Source organism: Scylla paramamosain, chromosome 23 (genome assembly GCF_035594125.1).
Source record: "Scylla paramamosain isolate STU-SP2022 chromosome 23, ASM3559412v1, whole genome shotgun sequence".
In the NCBI taxonomy this organism is placed as follows: Eukaryota; Metazoa; Arthropoda; class Malacostraca; order Decapoda; family Portunidae; genus Scylla; species Scylla paramamosain.
This window is the reverse complement of record NC_087173.1, coordinates 14,307,624-14,329,965: the sequence shown is the minus strand read 5'-3', so window position 1 is coordinate 14,329,965 and position 22,342 is coordinate 14,307,624. Positions and strand designations below refer to the sequence as shown.

Genomic DNA, 22,342 nt, shown 5'->3' with positions numbered 1-22,342 from the left:
CAAACAGAGAAATGAGGACAGTAATTAAAGGCAGCAGGTCGAACTGGAGAACAGTAACAAGTGGCTATTTTGTTCACAGTTTATGTAAACGATGTGACAGAAGGTGTAGAAAGTTACATGAACATTTTCACTCATGATGCTAAGATTATGAGGAAAGTAACAAATGAAGAGGATTGCAATGCTTTAAATCAGGACTTAATTAAGATTAATGAAGGGTTAATGAGGTGGAACATGGAGTTTAATGCTAAAAAATGTAGTGTGATGAGGTTTGGAAAAAGTGTGAAAAGACCAGTTGGCAACTATTACTTAGGGAATGAAGAAATCTCTATAAGATCAGAAGAAAAAGACCTAGGAGTAATTATTACTGATAATTTATCATTTTGGAAGCACATAAACAAAAATTATAGGAGAAACATATAAACTGCTGAAAAACATCAAGATAGCATTCTCCTATATTGATGAAGATATGATAAAAAACTGATAACAACGATGATACGTCCGAGATTGGAGTACACAGCATCAGTGTGGTCGAAGTTTGAAAAAGGATACAAGAAAGTTAGAAAGAATCCAGAGCTGCAACTAAAATCCTTGCAAGCTTAAGAGAGTATAGTTATGAGGAAAGGTTGAAGAGGTTGGGCCTGACTACACTAGAAAAAAAGAGGGAAAGAGGTGATTTGATAGCTATATATATAGAATACTGGAAAGGATGGAAAAGTCGGACAGAGAAGACCTCTTGATACCAGATACTAGAGACACAAGAGGACATGGAAGGAGACTGAATAGGAGTGTTTGCAGAAGAGACATCAAGAAACATAGCTTCCCACACAGAAGTATTACAGTGTGGAATGAACTTAAGGATGAGACTGTATGTGCAAAGACAATTCATAAATTTAAAGAAAATCTAGATAAAAGTCAATATGGAGACGGGACGGCACGAGCCTAGTGTGGCTCTTGTCCTGTATTTCACAACTAGGTAAATACAACTAGGTAAACACACACACACACACACACACACACACACACAAGGACTGAATGAATACAGAGATGGAGATAAGGAATGTAGCCCAGCCCCTGTTTATCACAAGTAGAAAAACAAAGGTGAGAGAGGCAAGAAATGTACATAAACTGATGGATGAATAAAGGAGGAGACAGAACCAGAGGTGTGTAGCTTAGTCCCTGTATACTACAACTACACACACACCTCTGTATCCAGCACAGTAAAGGACAGCTGCATTTCAAACACTGTGTCCTGCACCACACTGCTGGACACACCACTCAGCACCAATGCACTGGATGGCTTGGCATACTCAGTCACTGCCAGGCTCTCCTTGATCTTCTCTGCCACCTCCTTCTCCTGCTGCTTGTAGAACAGCTTGGCATCCAGAATGACAACACTGCCTTCCTCCTCTGTGGCCTTTGGAGGGGCTTCCTTGGGTGGTGGCTCGATGGGGTCACTCACCTGAGGAAGAGAGGTGGGTATTGGAGGAACACACTACCTCTGTTAATGGTTCAGCTGATGACAAAGTGCAGGAGGACATGATTCAAGGCAGTAAAGGGGCAGAGAACAGTGTTATTTTACCAAAAGGAGTTACAGGAGTGAGAGATGACTCAAGGCAGTAAAGAGACAGAGTAGTGTTTGCCTTAAGAGGAAGCACTGGAGGAAGAGACAACATAAGATCACAAAGGAACAGAGAGCAGAGGTTCACTTTACCAAGAGAGAGAGGCACAGTTGCTGCATGATCCATCCTGGAATCTATTGACGGCCTTCTCCAGACTCTGCACCAGCTTCTTGTAGGGAATCACCTCCCCACCAATTGCTCCCTCCTCCTCCTCGCCATTCAGGCTTGTAGTGTGAGCGCTGGCCACTTCAGCCTAAGTAAATTTAAGTTGTATTCTTAAACATTTTGTTCTCTTTAGTAATTATTTTCAGATATAATGAATAGTAAGAATCTCATAGGCAACTTTCCCATTCATTTGGCACAGTCCTTGTTAAACTACCACTATCTATCTATCTATATACCAGGCTGGCAATCTCACACAGGATGGCCCACACAAAGCATCACACACTCCTGCACACATCACTCACACTCTTAGCTCCGTTGGCTCCTAGTGTAATGGGACAGTGTTGTGGACCACCCTGCTACATCCCAAGAGCTTAGGCACACCACAGCTGTCCACATACTTCCACAGTAAAGCCTCACAGCATAAACTGGTTTGATCCTGCCCTTTCATGGTGAGATCATTCCCTATCACAAGTGTCATAAAAATTACCTTGAAAACTCAGATAAATTCCATTAGATCTCCAATTAGTTGAAACTCCCAAACATTTGAGAATAAGTCTTGCATGTTGAGCTCCTACTAGTAAGGGAGACCAGGCAGCCCAGACAGCCACACCAAACACAGCCACACCCAACAGCCACAAACAACATGGTCACACATAACACAGACCAACACTGCCACGCACAACACACAGATCCAACAAAGCCAGACTCAACACAGCCACACTGAACACAGCTGCACCCACCACAGTCAGACTCAACACAGACCAGACCCAACATGCATCCTCACTGTGCCCACCTCCAGCCTTCCCTGTTGTCTCTTGGAGAGCTCCTGCATAACACTGATGACCCTGATGTTGTCTGGGGATACCTCAAACAGGCTGGCCAGATTCAACACCACGTTCTGCTCATAAAACTCATCTTCCTTCACCATGAGGCCACTGGTGAGGGTGATCATGGGTGTGGTCTTGATGTCAAGGATGTGGCCTTCGCACAGCACCACATGGACCAACTTAGCACTGCGCTGGAAGAAGCTGGTCCCCATTGCCTGCAGGGGAGGGTCTGGGTGAGCTGGAGAGGTGGCGACAGAGACAGGCATGGCATAATAGTGTTTCCCTTGCCTAAAACTATCAGGGAGAGCTATGACAAAACTGACATGGAGAGACATGACAAGACTGAGAGGGAGGCATGACAAAACTGACAGGGAGGCACAACAAAACTGACATGGGGACATGACAAAATTGAGAAAGGCATAACAAAACTGACAGTGAGAGGCATGACAAAACTAAACAGATAGGGAGGCATGACAAAACTGACAGGGAGAGGCAAGGCTGAGTGGTTGTTCTGTTACCAGCAGGAAGAGACAAGGCAGAGCAGTTGGTCCTTTGCCCCAAACTGACAGGGCAAAGTACAGAGCTCCAGTGCCTCAAACAACACAAAACAACACACAGCCATTCCTTATATTCCCTACACAACACAACACAGTCATTCCTTACATTCCAAACACAATGCAACACAACACACAACCATCCCTTACATTCCAAACACAACACGACACAACACAACACAGCACACAGCCATCCCTTACATTGTCCAACATGGGAAGGAAAGCCTGAGGATGGGTGGGGTTCTCAGGCAACAGCTTGTAGCCGGCTGCAGAGGTGTTGAGGTTGGCTGGGGGAACAAAGACACCATCCACATAGGTGTCATAACGCTGAGGCTTTGGGAAGATGAGCAGGACAACGGCCTCAGAGGATGGACTGTGTGGCAGGTGCAGATGTAGCACCTGAAGATGTGATGTGAGTGGAGGGTCAGTGTGGTGAGGTTAGGTTAGAGATGCAGCTCCTGAAATAATAATTGATTGGGTTAAGTTAGATTAGGTTGGCTTAGTGTTGGGTGAGATTGTGCTAGGTTGTGAGGTTAGGCTGGGTTAAATGATGTTAGGTTATGCGTCAAAAAGATTGGTGTAAATTGCCTGCTGTTTATCTCCAATTACTATTATTATTATACCACTGAAAATTACTACAACTACTATTACCATAGCTACAATCACTGTCTACTATTACTACTACCACCATTACAACCACTACAACACCATTACAAGCACCACAGCAGTACCTGAAGGGGCATGCTGGTCATGGCCATCTCATATGTCATCCCTGTTGCCACAACAGAGAAGAAGGTTGAGATTTGCTCCTGATACATGTAGCCAGCACACCAGCCTCTGTCCATCTGTCCATTGAGGAGGTCCACATACCCACTAGGGCCTGGAGGAAGAGGAGGAGGAGGAGGAGGAGGAGGAGGAGGAGGAGGAGGAGGAGGAGGAGGAGGAGGAGGAGGAGGAGGAGGAGGAGGAGGCATTAGTAACACTCACAAAAAATCCCATGTGGAATTGACAATCTGGTAAATAGATTTATAAGGACAAGATAAAAAAAAAGTGGCTTGTGTTGGCAATGAGGGTGATGGGGGAGAGGCGCCGCACCTCAGTGTCTGTGTCCATGCTCTCAATGATCATGAGGCAGTGATGTAGTGAGAGGCACTTCCATGCCTGCCATGATGGAACCACAACACAGGAAGCATCATGGACAATGCCTGTGGGATGAGACAAAAGGAGAGTACGGGGAGTGGTAAGGGATCTCAAACAACAACAGGTCTTTAATTTTTAACTGCCTGATTTGGGTGCAGTGTGTGTGTGTGTGTGTGTGTGTGTGTGTGTGTGTGTGTGTGTGTGTGTGTGTGTGTGTGTGTGCGCAAGTGTGTGTTGCAGAGCTGTGTGTATATCTGACACACACACACACACACACACACACACACACACACACACACACACACACACACACACACACAAAGTTTGCAATGTAGGTACAAGCAGAAGAGGTAATTAGTGGGTCTTGGAGGTTGTCTGGAGATGAAGAATATAAAAATGTATGGATAAACAGGGATATGGATGAGATTGAAAGGTTGAAGCAAAAGGAGCTGATAAATGAGGCTAAACAAAAAGACAAACAACAAAAAGAGAAGTTTTTCTGAAGAGTAAGAGACATGAGAATAAAGAAATGGTACATCAAACACTATGTTATACTAATGTAAATGGATTAATGTCAACAAAGATGGAATTAAATGAGTTATTAAACAGAACCGCACCGGATGTTGCTGTATTATGTGAGACAAAATGGAAAAATGAATCAGGAACTCCTGACACTGGTAAATATGATTTATGGATGAAAAACAGAAGTGACAAGGGAGGAGGGGGGAATGATCATTCTGACTAAAAAGTGTGTTGAAGTGGAGAGGGTAATAAAAAGTGAAGACAAGTCTGAAATTCTACAAGTGATGATTAGAAGTGGAAAAGAAAGGATAATGAATTATGTAGGAGTGTATGTGCCACCTGTGACCAATGCTTGGCAAAAAGAAGAGCACGAAGAGACATTGGTAGATGTGTTAAAAGGTCTTGAAAAGATAGTGATGGAAAGTAGTGATATAGTTATTGTTGGTGATTTTAATTGTAAGGAGATAAAGTGGGAAACATTGACAACTACTAGAAGTGAGAACTCATGGAGTAATAGACTGTTAACCTGAACGGTGGAAAACTTGATGACTCAGTGGGTAGACTGTGATATAAGATTTAGTGGAAGAGATAAACCATCAAGACTTGATTTAGTGTTTACCAAGGACATGGAAATTATTGAAACAATACACTCTGATAGCCCTCTAGGTAAAAGTGATCACATGTTGATGGAATTTAATTTGAAAAATGAAAATGTAATCACTGATGAAAATTATAAAGTAAGAAGATTTAAATATAGTAAAGATGATTTTGAAAAATTAAGAAAGTAGTTTGTTGCCAAGGGCTGGAAAGACTTTGAAGATGTAGATGTTTCAGAAAATGAGATGAATTTATAAGGAAATATAATTCTGCTGTGGAGAAATTTATACCTAAAGGAGGAGTGAGATGTAGAAAGGGTAAAGAATGGTTCAATACATAATGCAAAGGAACTACAAATTGTAAATCAAATGTTTGGAATAGATGGAAGAAGAGGAAAACTGAGAGCAGATGGGAGGAATATATTGATGCTAGAAACAAGTACATTAAGATAATAAGAATAAAGAGAAGAAACTATAAAAGAGATATAATAGATAATTGTATAAATGAACCCAAACAGGACATGGTGGAGGTTATGAACAATAGTTTCAGATTGTTATTTACTGTGGAAGGGGAGTTTGATGCTGGAAGGGATAAGTTGGTGAGATATATACTGAGTGCAGTCCAGGTCAGTTATGAGGAAATACTTAAGATGATGGAAGAACTTGAAGTAATTAAAGCATCTGATCCAGATGGAGTACCAAACAAGATATTGAAGACCAGTGTCCTTGAATAGTGTTTTTTTTTTTTTTTTATGTAGGAGGGACACTGGCCAAGGGCAATGAAAATCCAATACAAAAAAAAAAGCCCACTGAGATGCCAGTCCCAGAAAAGTAAAAAAAAATTGAAGGATAAATGTCTTGAAACCTCCCTCTTGAAGGAATTCAATTCATAGGAAGGTGGAAATACAAAAGCAGACAGGGAGTTCCAGAGTTTACCAAAGAAAGGGATAAAAAATTGAGTATAATGGTTAACTCTTGCATTAGAGAGGTGGACAGAATAGGGGTGAGAGAAAGAGTCTTGTGCAGCAAGGCTGTGGGAGGAGGGGAGGCATGCAGTTAGCAAGATCAGAAGAGCAGTTAGCATGAAAATAGCAGTAGAAGACAGCTAGAGATGCAACATTGCGGCGATGAGAAAGGCTGAAGACAGTAAGTTAGAGGAGAGGAGTTGATGAGACGAAAACTATTTTATTCCACCCTGTCTAGAAGAGCGGCATGAGTGGAACCTCCCCAGACATGTGAAGAATACTCCATACATGAACGGATAAGGCCCTTGTACAGAGTTAGCAGCCGGGGGATGAGAAAAACTGGCAGAGACATCTCAGAACACCTAACTTCATAGAAGCTGTTTTAGCTAGAGATGAGATGTGAAGTTTCCAGTTCAGATTATAAGTAAAGGACAGACCGAGGATGTTCAGTGTAGAAGAGAGGGACAGTTGAGTGTCACTGAAGAAGAGGGGATAGCTGTCTGGAAGGTAGTGTTGAGTTGATAGATGGAGGAATTGAGTTTTTGAGGCATTGAACAATACCAAGTTTGCTTGGTACCAAATACCAAATTTGGTTTACAAGGTCATTCATGAATAATACGAAGAGAGTGGGTGACAGGACAGAACCCTGAGGAACACCACTGTTAATAGATTTAGGAGAACAGTGACCGTCTACCACAGCAGCAATAGAACGGTCAGAAAGGAAACTTGAGAGAAAAATAGAAGCCATAGGGGGGTAATTTGGAAATCAAGACTTCGTGCCAGACTCTATCAGGAGCTTTTGATATGTCCAAGGCAACAACAAAAGTTTCACCAAAATCTCTAAAAGAGGATGACCAAGACTCAGTAAGGAAAGCCAGAAGATCACCAGTAGAGCAGCTTTGACGGAACCCATACTGGGAATCAGATAGAAGTTTGTGAAGTGACAGATGTTTAAGTATCTTCCTGTTGAGGATAGATTAAAAAACTTTAGATAGGCAGAAAATTAAAGCAATAGGACAGTAGTTTGAGGGATTAGAACGGTCGCCCTTTTTAGGAACAGGTTGAATGTAGGCAAACTTTCAGCAAGAAGGAAAGGTAGATGTTGACAGACAGTGCTGAAAGAGTTTGACTAGGAAAGGTGCAAGCACGGAGGCACAGTTTCGGAGAACAATAGGAGGGACCCCATCAGGTCCATAAGCCTTCCGAGGGTTTAGGCCAGCAAGGGCATGGAAAACATCATTGTGAAGAATTTTAATAGGTAGCATGAAGTAGTTAGAGGGTGGAGGAGAGGGAGGAACAAGCCCAGAATCGTTCAAGGTAGAGTTTCTAGCAAAGGTTTTAGCAAAGAGTTCAGCTTTAGAAATAGATGTGATGGTAGTGGTGCTATCTGGTTGAAATAAAGGAGGGAAAGAAGAAGAAGAAGCAAAGTTATTGAAGATATTTTTGGCTAGATGCCAGGAGATATTTTTGGCTAGATGTCAGAGAGTCATGAGGGTAGTTAGATCTTGAAAGATTTTGACACTTTCTATTAATGAAGGAGTTTTTGACTAGTTGGAGAACAGACTTGGCATGGTTCCGGACAGAAATATAAAGTGCATGAGATTCTGGTGATGGAAGGCAAAAGTACCTTTTGTGGGCCACCTCCCTATCATGTATAGCACGAGAACAAGCTGTGTTCAACCAAGGTTTGGAAGGTTTAGTCCAAGAAAAAGAGAGAGGAATGAATATATGCCTCCATGCCAGACACTATCACCTCTGTTATGCGCTCAGCACACAAAGACGGGTCTCTGACACAGAAGCAGTAGCTATTCCAAGGAAAATCAGCAAAATACCTCCTCAGGTCCCCCCAACTAGCAGAGGCAAAACGTCAGAGGCACCTTTGCTTAGGGGGATCCTGAGGAGGGATTGGAGTGATAGGACAAGATACAGATATGAGACTGTGATCGGAGGAGCTCAATGGATTAGAGAGGGTGACAGCATAAACAGAAGGATTAGAGGTCAGGAAGAAGTCAAGAATGTTGGGCATATCTCCAAGATGGTCAGAAATACAAGTAGGGTGTTGCACCAATTGCTCTAGGTCGTGGAGGATAGCAAAGTTGAAGGCTAGTTCACCAGGATGGTCAGTGAAGGGAGAGGAAAGCCAAAGCTGGTGGTGAACACTGAAGTCTCCAAGAATGGAGATCTCTGCAAAAAGGGAAGAGTGTCAGAATGTGCTCCACTTTGGAAGTTAAGTAGTCAAAGAATTTCTTAAAGTCAGAGGAGTTAGGTGAGAGATATACAGCACAGATAAATTTAGTTTGAGAGTGACTCTGTAGTCGTAGCCAGATAGTGGAAAACTCGGAAGATTCAAGAGCATGGACATGAGAGCAGGTTAAATTGTTGTGCACATAAATCCAACATCCAGCTTTGGATTGAAAATGAGGATAGAGAAAGTAGGAGGGAACAGAAAAGGGGCTACTGTCAGTTGCCTCAGACACCTGAGTTTCAGTGAGGAAAAGAAGATGAGGTTTAGAAGAGGAGAGGTGGTGTTCTACAGATTGAAAATTAGATCTTAGATCACAAATGTTGCAGAAGTAAATGAAGAAAAAATTGAGGGGGTGTCAAGATACTTAGGGTCATCATCAGCAGAGCAGTCCAACCAGGGGACATTTGTGGTCCCCTCCCCAGATGAGGACTCCAAAGCTGGTGTAGGAGTTGCCATGAATTTTGAAATTTTGAGTGAAGGTTGTGTGTGTTATTAGGTGCTTGTAGTTTTGTGTGGAGGAAGAGAGTTGTCTTTATAGGGCAGGCTGTGACTGCCCCCTTGTGTTGTGAGACACAAAAGGAAAAGTTCAGTGAGGTCACAGCTAGGTTTAATGATAAGTTCACAGTACCCCCTGATCCAGTGCTTTAGACCTCACTGGGAGTAATTATTGTTTTAGCAGGTGTCTACTGCCTCTTCCTGAAGGAAAATTATGTGAAAGAACAATAAAGGAAAGATGGATGGAACACTTGGAAAAAGATGAAGTTTTAGTAAATTGTCAATTTGGATTTAAAAGGGGAAGATCATGCTCCATAAACTTACTGTCCTTTCATTCAAGGATAGTTAATATTGTGCAGGAGAGAGACGGATGGGTGGATGGTGTCTACTTAGACTTGAAGAAAGCAAAGTACATCCCAAAGATTGCTAAGGAAGATTAAAAAATTATGGAAAATTTGGAGGAAGACAGCTGGAGTGAATGGAGGATTATCTGGATGATAGAGAGATGAGAACTGTAATACAAGACCAGAATTCATCTTGGCTAAAAGTAACTAGTGGTGTCCCACAGGGGTCAGTTTTAGGACCGATAAAGTTTGTAATATATGTGAACGACATAAATGAAGAAACAGATAGTTATATGAACTTATTTGCAGATGATGCTAAACTGATGAGAAGGATAGATAATGTAAATGACTGTATGGTACTGCAAGATGATTTAAATAAGATAAATAGATGAAGTAAATCTTGGCAAATGGAATTCCATTTGAGTAAATGCAAAGTAATGGAGTTTGGTAAGAGTAAGAAAAGAATACAATATTATTATGATATGGATGGTGTGAAGATAAAGAAGTCAAAAGAGGAAGTAGATTTGGGAGTAACAGTTACTGAAAATTTGACACATTGATAAAATTACTGGAGACAGTGAAATTGTTAAAAAGAATAAGAATGGCACTCATATTTGGAAGAAGAAATGATAAAAAGTTGTTGATTTCCATGATAAGACTAAGATTGGAATATGCAGCAGTGGTGTGGTCTCATCATACAAAGAGGAATATAATAAAATTAGAAAAAGCAAAAAGAGCAGTCACTAAGATGGTTTCAGAGTTGAGTAAATTGACCTATGAAGAGAGATTAAGAATGTTGGAAATTCCTACCCTTGAAAATAGGAGAGAGAGAGGAGATTTAATAAACATCTATAGAATGATAAATGGTATGGAAAATGTGAAGAAAGAAGGTTTTTATAAATTTAGACACACAGAGTACAAGTGGTCACAGCAAGAAGTTGAAGAAAGTTAACTGTAGAAGAGACATTAAGAAGTATAGTTTTCCTCACTGAAATGAGAACAAATGGAATGAACTCAGTGAAGACGTTGTCAATGCCGAAACTGTCAGTGCTTTTAAAACCAAACTGATAGATACAGGGACGGGGTACTATGAGATTACTCCCCTCCCGTACACCACAACTAGGTAAACACAACTAGGTAAATACACACACACACACACACACACACACACACACACACACACACACACACACACACACACACACACACACACACACACATGGAAGAAAGAGAGAGAGAGAGAGAGAGAGAGAGAGAGAGAGAGAGAGAGAGAGAGAGAGAGAGAGAGAGAGAGAGAGAGAGAGAGAGAGAGAGAGAGAGAGAGAGAGAGAGAGAGAGAGAGAGAGAGAGAGAGAGAGAGAGAGAGAGAGAGTGTGGGCTCGCTCACTCTGAGTTGCCAAACATCATTTCAAGACATATGGGTGCAAAATACAGGCTGCCAAGATTAAAAAGAGCCTTCATATCATATGATGTAAGTCACAGTTACATGCTGTTCATCATATGATAAATGTTGCAGTTTATGGGTTAAGGACATTAACCTAACATAACCAGACCTAAACCTTAATAGAAAAAATAAAGAGTCCAAGGTGTGGTTTGCAGACCTCCTCTTCCTCATCCTCAAAGGGTACTGGTGCCATCGATTGTTCAGCACTCAACTAATTTTGGCAAAACACTGTGCAATCTTAAGAATTGTATGCCTTGCTTATGGAACTGCATGATAAAATCCAAGTATTTAAATTTGTGTGCACTGCACTCAGTTGCCATTGTGACATTGAGTACCCTTGTGGGTAACTAGCTGACTGCTGTGGCTGCAACATATACACATGGTGACTGGCTGAAAATAAATGATGCATTGCCTGGAAGTAAGTGACATTTAACGACATTCTAATGTCATTAAAAGTACAGTTCTCATTTGCTGAACAAAAGAGATGCAAGAGAGCATGAATCATTACATACTGGAAACAAACATACAAACACATGCATCACACTATATCTCTCCAAGTAAACCCTGTCAGCATGGACTTACAATTTGTGACGCAGTGTACGATGGATCACGTCACTAATGTAACCGTGAGTGACCCTAAAACAACCCTCACACCCATATTGTACAGTATGTATTCATCACCAATATCCACATAATTTAGCTGCTTCATGAGGAGCTGCTATATCTAAGATTATTCAATGTCACTATCTCCTTTTGAAAAAACATAATATTTTGAGCAGTAAAAAAATTTATCTCAGTCTGAAAAATTATCATGATCAACATATTTACCAAGAAGTGGCCCCAAAAAACAGGTATACACTGTCACTCTATTGCAGTGTCTTGCATTGGCTAATGATCATAGGGGCCTTCCTGGGGAGGGAGTGGGAAGATGGCTAATGTGGGAAAGGAAGGGGTAAAAGAGAGGGCTGAGGCTCACCTGCACTGATGTTGCTTGGTCAACTTCACATAAGGGTCATTTAGCTGTCTTGTCAACCAGTCCTGTGAGCTTTTACTTTTTCCTCTCAGATTTTTAGGCACAGTCTAGTAAGCAGCACATGATGTACAAGAGTAACAGCTGCCTTGTACAGTGGCAGTGTGTCTTGAAGCCATCACTCCCACTACCCTGTTGTGTTCTTGTTCTTGTTGGGGATTTGAGGGGCTGTGCAGGCTGTGGTGCCACAACCTCTAGAGGCCTGGAGGTACTGGCAGCAGGCAAGTTATCCAGTTATATTCTGGTGAGCTGCTGAAGGAAGACCCTGGTATGATTAAGTGTCTTGAAGGCCAAGCTGGGGTCTTGGAAACCACCCAAGAGGTCTGCTAGTGATGGCCTGTGGATGTGGAGTAATAACACTGAGTGGAGAAGAGCAGTGTGGTGGGAGAGGTGGTGAGAAGGACTGGGTGGGAACTGGCTCCAGAATGCATGTTGCAAATGTTTAAAATATGTATGCAATCATTAACATTATTTTGGAAGTCTTGCAAATGATATCTACGAATGAACAAAATATTGTTTTTGATGACATAAAACGCACCTTTTTTCTCCCCCAAAAACGTCTCAGAAAATGAGCCTGCATCTTATAAGACCAAGGTTCAGCTTTGGGACAGTGGCCAGTGGTAAGTCTGTGGCAACAGTGGCCCTTAGATTAAATCCCAAACATCTTCACATACATAAACAAAGTGATGATCAATTCTATACCACAAAAACAACTCTTTTTTACAAGATAACAATGCATAACAGGTCATACTTACTAGTAATTCACATAAAATAACACCAGTCAGGAAGAAATTAGGTGATGACTCTTACATTTCATGTACCAAAACAAACTTGCAGTTGGTTGCAAACCAAACCTGGTGACAACTGCAGGATTCACTGCGTTTCTTAGTATGATGCCATTATTCCTTGAGGTAAGACACACCTCCATACAACTGGAATTGTACCTATCTTTTAAGATTCTTACCTTGCATACATGTTCAACAAAACTTGAAGCTAATGAGAAACTATTGCATTCTTAAAAAATAGCTTACTACCTAACAAAATAAAAGATTTTATAAGTGAAGAGAGTGTCATGAAGTAGGGCGACTCATGGTGATGGTTTGTACTGAATATTTCAAATAAAAATACATTGTAGAGAATAAGGTGAATCTGTTTTCACACATCCTTATGCTTTGAAAATGTACTAAAATATACAACTAGGATCATGTGTAGGATGATGATAAAAAAATGTGATGTACAAACTTTATTACAATCTGGCCTCTGACAATGTCACTGTCTATGCCACATTTGTTTACATCTCACAGCAGGATTAGTCTAAGTACTAGTGTTGGTAGGTCCTAGCAAATATTAAGGTTTTTTAAATGTAAAATATTGAGATCTAATAAGGATCTGAATACATATAAGAGGGCTTCAAATGTCAGGTGAAACCCTCCACTTCATATTCAGAGCTTAAACCTGTTTACTTACCTTTTTTTTTTTTTTTTTATGCCTGCCCAAACTGAGGTGCGTCTTATTGAGTGCATGTGTCTTATAAGCCATTAATTATGGTATAATGAAATACGAATAAGTGTCTGCATCCAGCATTTGAAGAAACTGCATAAACAATATGAAAATATTTCATTCATGCTGGCTAATATTAGGCACTGATTTAGTGTTGTCATAAGCTCAAAAGTTTTTTGTACTCCGATTGGTGTATATATATATATATATATATATATATATATATATATATATATATATATATATATATATATATATATATATATATATATATATTTACACAAGCCCAGTGACACATCATAAAGAGTTAAGACTGCTAAACAGAGAGGGAAACCTGTGACCATAGTCCTCATGAGTAAATAAAAAAAACTTATGTCCGTAGATATGCAAAATAACTTGTTTGCTGATTGTACTACATGTAGCCCTTCATCTCTCAAATTATAATGCAATATTTTTCAGGCACCAAAGATTTTTCAAGGGGAGTGCATTAATGATGCATATATCGAGTTTGTCTAAATCTGAAATGTTTGAGGTACATTTATCACATTTAAACCTAGTCAATTTCACATAAAGCAATGGCAATCAAGTGGAATAGAGAAGCTCCAGTGGGGAATTATATGAAACAGACATTTTCTGATGTTGCTGTATCATATGCTTAATTGCCATACTTTTAAACCTTCTGCCAATGCTGGTGATCACCTGGCCAAACTGCACCAGACAATCAAGATAGTGGGGAAGTCCTTATTTTCAAAAATCCAAAGTTCACCAAGGTTGTCAATCAGTGGGGTGGGCAAGCATGAGTGGTCACCAATGCTTACATCTCATATTCCTGCCCAACTCAGCACATCACTGACAGAAAAAAATGTATGAGAAACACGAATTTGTTTACATCTGCTGCAGTCACCATGGCAACCAGCAAAGAAGTGACGGTTTGTTGGGCTACTCCTTTATCATTTTTTGATAAGGAAATCCTCATTAACATGGTAAAAGAGCATATTAATGTAATAAATAACAAGAACACAAAGTTTTATACAGTAAACAAGAAGGCAATGGAGTGGTTAAGAAGTTTTGTGATGAGTGGGCATCACAAGACTCACCAGCACGTGAGGAAAATGTGAAAAAACATCAGAAATGGATGTGAAACATTGTTTGACATTGTTTATGATGTTATATAATGCATGGCAATATGAACTGGGTGACATTGATGTGTGTGTGTGTGTGTGTGTGTGTGTGTGTGTGTGTGTGTGTGTGTGTGTGTGTGTGTGTGTGTGTGTGTGTGTGTGTGTGTGTGTGTGTGTGTGTGTGTGTGTGTGTGTGTGTGTGTGTATTTACCTAGTTGTATTGTACAGGGCATGAGCCAAAGTTCATTTTGTCCTGTCTCCATAACCATGCTTATTCAGTTTCTCTTTAAACATGTGTACACCGTTTGCCAAAACCACTTCTTTCTTCGAATCATTCCAGATTTCAAGAGTTCGATACGGGAAACTATTTCTTGATGTAGCTCAAACATCCACTCTTTATTTTATTCTCAAACAGATGAGAAACACTGTTTATGAAGTTGTATAATGTATGACGTGAATAGGGTGATGTTGGTATCTGTGTGTGTGTGTGTGTGTGTGTGTGTGTGTGTGTGTGTGTGTGTGTGTGTGTGTGTGTGTGTGTGTGTGTGTGTGTGCGTGTGCATTGTACAGGGCACGAGCCAAAGTTTATTTTGTCCTGTCTCCATAACCATATTTATCCAGTTTCTCTTTAAACATGTGTACACTGTTTGCCACAACCACCTCTTCCTTCAAATCATTCCAGATTTCAACAGTTTGATACAGGAAGCTGCATTTCTTGGTGCCGCTCAAACATCCACTCTTCTTTATTTTCTTCCCATGTCCCCTCGCCCATCTCTCTCCCTCCTCCATCTGTGATAGCAAGTCAATTCGGTCTATTCTTTCTATATTGTTTACTAATTTGTACATTGTTATCAGGTCTCCTCTTACTCTTCTCTCTTGTAGCGTTGGTAATCCCATCTCTTCAAGTCTTTCTTCATAGCTTAAGTCTTTCAGTTCTGGTACCATCTTTGTTGCTATCCTCTGTATTCTTTCCAGTTTCTGTATATCTTTTTTTCCTATTTGGAGCCCAAACTAACGCTGCGTGCTCCAATTTAGGTTATATCATTCTTGTTATAATTTTCTTCATTATTTCTCTATCTAAATAGTTAAATGCCACCCTAATGTCTGTTAAAAGGCTGTATGTAGAGCCAAATATTATGTTTATGTGCCTTCTTTTTCTTCATGAATTTTTTGTTATTATTTCTCTTCCCATTTTGTAATTCAATGAAGATATCTTTTTACTTTTTCCTATTTCCAACACATGGCATTTTCTGGCACTGAATTCTAGTTTCCATCTTTGGCTCTATGTATGTATCTTGTCAATATCCTTTTGTAACTCCTTGCAGTCATTTTCATCCTTTACTATTTTCATTATTTTTGCATCATCAGCAAAAAGGTTTATATAACTATTTAGATCCTCTGTCATATCATTTACATATATTTGAAACATAATAGGTGCCAACACAGATCCTTGTGGTACCCCACTTGTCACTTTGCACCAACTTGAATTAGTGTCTCTGATTACTGTTCTCAATTCCCTCCCTTGTCAATAATCTTCTGTCTATCTCAACATTGCTCCCTTTAGCCCTCCTTCATTCTCTGACTTCCACATAAGACTTTTGTGTGGAACTTTATCAAATGCTTTTTTAGAGATCCAGGTGTACTGCACAAACCCATCCATCCCTCTCTTGCACTCCATCTATTACTCTTGTACAGAAGCTCAGTAGATTTGTGACACAGGATATCCCTTTCCTGAATCCAAATTGCTTTTCTGTAATTATCTTTTCATCTTCTAAATACTGCACCCATCTGTCTTTAATCACTATTTCACAAAGCTTGCTTACAATACTTGTTAGTGACACTAGTCTGTAATTCAATGGTTCCATTTAACTTCCCTGTTTGTATATTGGGACTTTGTTAGCTCTTTTCCATTCCCTTGGTACTTTTCCTTCTCGCAACAAGCTGTTAATTATATCCCATATGGGTTTTTCCATTTGTTCTCTGCATTCTTTTAATATCCATCCATTTACTTGATCTGGTCCCACAACTTTTCTAACATCCAGCTCTTCAGCAGTTTCTTGATTTGTTGTCTCTTTACTTGTATTTCCTGTATTCCCTCATTCTGTGATACCACTTTCAGTGCCACAAAATCAGTTTCCTTTGTAAATGTGGACTGAAAACTCTCATTCATTAGTTCACTCATCTCCTCAGTAGTTTCATAAATTCTTCCTTCTCTTCTTAACTTGTTTATGTCATCCTATGTTTCATTTTCCTGTTTATGTATCGGTAGAAGAGTTCTGGGCTCTTCCTTGCATTTTCTTATTATCTCACTTTCAAAATTTCTTTCTTCTTCTTTTCTTATTATACCATATTCATTCCTTGCCTTTCTGTATTCTTCCCTAGTATTTGTGTTCAGTTGTCTCATCATTTCCTCCAAGCCCTGTCCTTTTTCCTTTTTGCTTCTACTCACCTGCCATTATACCATTCATGCTTCCAAATTTACACTTTATAACTTGGCACAAACTGTTGCACCCCCTCTCTATACTTACTCAAAAATATCTCATTTTTCTTGCACTACTTTACCTTTAAATAGTTCTTCCCAGTTAATTTCTCCATAAAATTTATTGAGTTCTGCAAAGTTTGCCTTAGAATAGTTCTGTCTCCCATTTCAAAATTGTTCATTCCTGTGCAACACTTTTTCCTCCTGTGGCATTATTTCTATTGTCACATGATCACTTCTTCCCAGTGGACTCAGACAATGTATACTTGGTCTACTTTCTGGGATTTTTTGTAAACACTAAGTCCAACTGTGATGGTTCTTCTTCTTTGTATCTTGTAAGTTCGTTCACCCACTGTCTCATTGTATTCACCATCATGGTAAGCATGGTATGGTGGTGATATCACCATGCACTTTTTCACGTCTTTTCGTAGACGTCCAACCCTTCAGGAAGAAAACAGTTCATGCAGGGAAGCCACACAACGCCTGACTTCTGATCTCTCAAAAATTTCTGATCGGAGTAAAGCAAACTTGGTATTGTTCAATGCCTCAAAAACTCAATTCCTCCATCTATCAACTCAACACAACCTTCCAGACAACTATCCCCTCTTCTTCAATGACACTCAACTGTCCCCCTCTTCTACACTGAACATCTTTACTTATATTCTGAACTGGAAACTTCACATCTCATCTCTAGCTAAAACATCTTCTATGAAGTTAGGTGTTCTGAGACATCTCCGTTATTTTTTCTCACCCTTCCAGCTACTAACTCTGTACAGGAGCCTTATCTGTCTATGTATGGAGTATGATTCACATGTCTGGGGGATTCCACTCATACCAGTCTTCTAGACAGGATGGAATCAAAAGCTTTTCATCTCATCAACTCTCTTCTGTCTTCAGCCTCTTTCTCATTGCTGCAATGTTGCATCTCTAGCTGTCTTCTACCACTATTTTCATGCTAACTGCTCTTCTGATCTTGCTAACTGCACGTCTCCCCTCCTCCCATGGCCTCACTGCACAAGACTTGTTTCTCTCACCCCTGTTCTGTCCACCTCTCTAATGCAAGAGTTAACCAGTATTCTCAGTCAGTCACTCATCCCTTTCTCTGGTAAACTCTGGAACTCCCTGCCTGCTACTGTATTTCCACCTTCCTATGATTTGAACTCTTTCAAGAGGGAGGTTTCAAAACACATATCCTTCAATTCTTGACTACTACTTCTGACCCAATCCAGGTCTGGTATCACAGTGAGCTTTTTTTTTATTGGATTTTTGTTTCCCTTTGCCAGTGTCCCTCCTACATAAAAAAAATAAATAAGTAAATATATATGAAAAATAAGTTCACTCCATGACCCAACATTTTCTTTCACTTCCATCTTCTGCCAGTTCATTCCTTTAGTGTTGAAGCTGCCTACTAAAAGCACTTTGTTACTTTTCCTTATCATTTCCTGTGCTATTTCTTGTTTTTAGTTGTATAGTTTTATATCCATCAGTCTCCCATGCATTAGTTTTTGGTGGTACGTACATCACAGTAACTTTCCTTTTTTTCATTTCATTTGATCTTAATCACAACACTCAAAGTTTCTGCCATTCCATCGACATATTCCACTTCCTCAACAACAATATCCTCTTTTACCAATATCATTGTTCCTCTTCCTCCCTTTCCTTTTCTGTCTCTCCTCCATGCACTACAACCTTCCTTTGCAAATTCCAACTTTATTTCCTCTTAGTGTAATTTCCATTAAATAAACCACATCTGGTTTATTGTTCTTTAGGTAGCCTTTAAGTTCCATTTGGCTGAACACCAAACCATCTACATTAGTATACATAATCTTTAAACTTCTGCTTGGTGTGGTATCTTTGTGGCACCATTTCCTCACTTTCATGTCCACAACTTTCCAAGCAAATCTCCTTGCTTGTTCTTGTGTTCTCTCCTCATTTTTTGACTGGGCCTCTACTCTACTACTTTCCTCTACTTTACTCTTTCAGTTTACTTCTCTCTCCTTTATTCATATTTATTCATTCCTTCTACTTTTGCCAATTTTCTTGTTCTTTGCAAGACATATTTCACTGCTGTTTGTGCCATGAATCTTATTTTCATTGGTCTTGTTCCATTTTCATTGTATTTTTCAATCCTGTAAACCTCTTCAATTTGTTCAACTATCTCCTCTCATTCCTCTGCCACTTCTGCTATAATTTCCTTAGTCTTTTTTGCCTCTTCTTTCTCTCTAGCTATTTTCATTAGTAAGTTCTTCTCCTTGACCCCAAATACCACCACAAACATCTTTCTCTGCACGATGTCTCTCACAAGATTACTTTTTTTCCTTTATTATTTTAATCAATTGCTTTTCCATGTCCTTATTGTGTTCCTGTTGCTGTTGCCTTATGATCTTATCTATATTCACCTTTTGTTGTTGTTCTCTCTCTTCTTTCCAACTTTTGACTTCTGCTGTCACTGACTCTTTCACTTTCCCAACCTTAATCTCTCTCTCTCTCTCTCTCTCTCTCTCTCTCTTGTAAAGCTTTCTTTAACTCCTCGTTCTCTTCCTTGAGTTTCTTGATTTCTTTATAGTACTTCTTGTTTAAGTTCACTATTATTGTCACCTCTTCTCTCAGTTCTTTGTTTTCTTTTTCTCTTTCCATCTTCCTCTTCTTCATCTCTATTATATCACTGGATATCTTTTTACATTGCCACCACCCACCTCTCTCTCTCTTCCTTCCATGTCTTTATTATTGCTAAGTTATGAATTTATCATATTTTCACATTTTCTTCAATTTTCCATATTTGTTTATTTGTATAAGCTACACTGAGGTCTTCTTCCTTGAAACCCTCAAAAATATTTGCTGTGTCCGCCACCATCTTCCTTCTTGGTATCACTGACAAGACAATGTTTACCCATACACTACTCTCCCATTCACCTTTTTGCTCACTTCCCAATTTACACTTCACTTCCCCTGCACTCACACATCACACAATTCCCTCTTATAGAGACAGGACTCAAGCTCGGGCACCCTGTACAACCAAAACTTAGGTAACTCCTTAGAGCTGCTGTGGATGTGTCCAATTAGCTGGGCAGCACAGTGTGTGTGTGTGTGTGTGTGTGTGTGTGTGTGTGTGTGTGTGTGTGTGTACTAACAATACAGGGTGTACCATGAATTAAGGTACATACCTTAGGATATGATAGTTCAACTAATCCTAAGTCAAAAATACTCTATACACACACATGTTGTTTGCTTTATTTTGTGAGAAATTAACCTGTAAGTTGTGTGTTGTGGGAGCGGCTTCCCTGGGATCAGTTTCCTGATGAAGGAAACTGTGGAGATCCACAGGAATAGCCAGCAAGATCCCTTCACCTAACACCAACGGATTTCTTTCCTTTGGGGACTCATGAAATCCTTGGTATACAAGAACAAATCACGTTACAGAGAGGAGTTGATTCACAGCATTAAGGAAGCTGCAGAGCAGATAAGGAATGACAGGAGCAAAAAGATGCACTTTGGCTATCACTTGATTGACAAGGCTTGCCATTTAAATGTCAAGATGATAACTGTCAAAGGGGATGACATTTGCAGTGAACTGCCATGTGTGTTTTAAAAAGTAGCACTGAATAACCGCTGTATTGCTGTGTTACCTGCACATTTTCTTCACTGGCACATACAAAAATTTAATCTGTTATTTGCTATTTCCTGTAAGGATTTGACTGCATACAATGTACACAAAAATTTATCACTTAATGCTACGCAGCATCACGCGAGTACGTAGCGAGCCAAGGAGGGGAGGAAGGAGGCGGAGGCACACCCAGGCAAGCAGCTCCCGCAACTCACAACTTAGCTACACATTAATTTCTCACAAAATAAAACAAAACAGCATATGTGTATAGAGTATTTTCAACTTAGAATTACTTGAACTATCATACCTAAAGTGTGTACCTAAACTTGCAGGACACCCTGTAAAAACTAAGCAAAACACAACAATCTACTGCTAAAACACAGGGCATTACAAGCTTAATTCCTATACAGTTATTTCCAGTAGTCAGGATAAAGTCAGGTTACACTGGTTTAGGTAACATAAGGTAAGACTAGATTCACATGCATACACGTGCAGGCACACTATATGTACACACCAGCATATGTGAGGAACTGGTACAGCCTCTCCTGGGAGTCCACGTACCTTCCTATCTTGGTCACTTCAGACGCGCCTCTTCTGGTAATGCAGACAGTGACATTCATTCGCCTCCAACAAAGGCCCTGTTATGAGAGTTAAGGATGTGAGGTAAGGCTACAGCTTGAAATGTGCATTCCCCAATATCCCAGTGCCTTTTCTTTATTAACAGGCTCTAATAGTGTTTGGAGCTCCCGTGATTGGAGTGGTAATTTAAAAGGCTTTAGTGGATGTTATTAGGGTTTTCAAGGGCATTTTCATGATTCAAGTAATGGTTTAATAAGGTTAGTAATAGTTTAACAGACTTTAATGGATGTTACCAGGGTTTTCAAGGGTGTTTTTATGATCAAGTAATGGTTTAATAATGCTAGTGACAGTTTAACAAGTTTCAGTGGATGTTGTCAGGGTTTGCAAGGATGTTTCTGTGATTCAAGTAATGGTTTAAAAGGGTTAATGATACTTTAACAGGTTTTAGCACATGTTGTTATGGTTTGCAAGGGTGTTTTCATGATTCCAGTAACAGATTAAGGAAGGACAGTGATTAAAACTAAACTAAAAACTCCACAACACAACACATACTTGGTAAAAACATTCCCACTCTTAGCTTCACTGGAGACAAGATCAGTGTGGTCAAGCTTGCAGTGTTTGCTGTTGTGGAAACTGCCATGAAGATCCAAAAGAGAGCCTGGCAATGACCAAAGAAGAGCTACTGTCTCAATAGTAGGTGACCTTGCCCAGCCATACTAAGGAGAGAGTGACACAGGAGGATGAGGAGATGAGGAGATGAGATGAGGCATGAGAGAAACATGTAGAACTGGGAGAGAAAGGGAGGAGGAGATGTGTATGAGTGCAATACATGCTGTGGGTGTAAGGGGATGACCTCTAATGAATGGAAGAAGGGAATAGAGTGCTAGAGAGAGAGAGAGAGAGAGAGAGAGAGAGAGAGAGAGAGAGAGAGAGAGAGAGAGAGAGAGAGAGAGAGAGAGAGAGAGAGAGAGAGAGAGAGAGAGAGAGAGAGAGAGAGAGAGAGAGAGAGAATGAGAGCATGCAAGAACAGAAATAAATGGAGAGAAGAATACTGAAAGAGATGAGAGAATGAGTTAGTGCACGCAAAAATGAGAAAACATGCATAGACAAAAA

At 40.0% G+C, this 22,342-nt stretch overlaps 1 protein-coding gene across 11 annotated transcripts in view; it reads right to left on the bottom strand.

The window, feature by feature from the left end:
- Positions 1-22,137, bottom strand: part of LOC135112263 (uncharacterized) — a 34,266-nt gene extending 12,129 nt beyond the window's left edge. For 8 of the 11 annotated variants that reach the window (XR_010274234.1, XM_064026534.1, XM_064026537.1 and 5 more), the window contains exons 1-2: positions 1,712-1,871; positions 1,202-1,459 (exon numbers count right to left, since the gene is read on the bottom strand). Coding sequence is in view for 10 of the 11 variants with exons in the window: in XM_064026534.1 (XP_063882604.1) it covers positions 1,202-1,459; positions 1,712-1,738 (285 nt within the window). In the remaining variant the exon portion in view is untranslated. Of the gene's footprint in view, positions 1-1,201; positions 1,460-1,711; positions 1,873-2,577; positions 2,827-3,366; positions 3,565-3,896; positions 4,046-4,260; positions 4,371-11,892; positions 12,284-12,484; positions 13,595-21,164 lie in introns of those variants that run through there. The other 3 variants (XM_064026540.1, XM_064026543.1, XM_064026542.1) reach the window with 3 other exon arrangements.
- Positions 22,138-22,342: the final 205 nt, after the last annotated feature.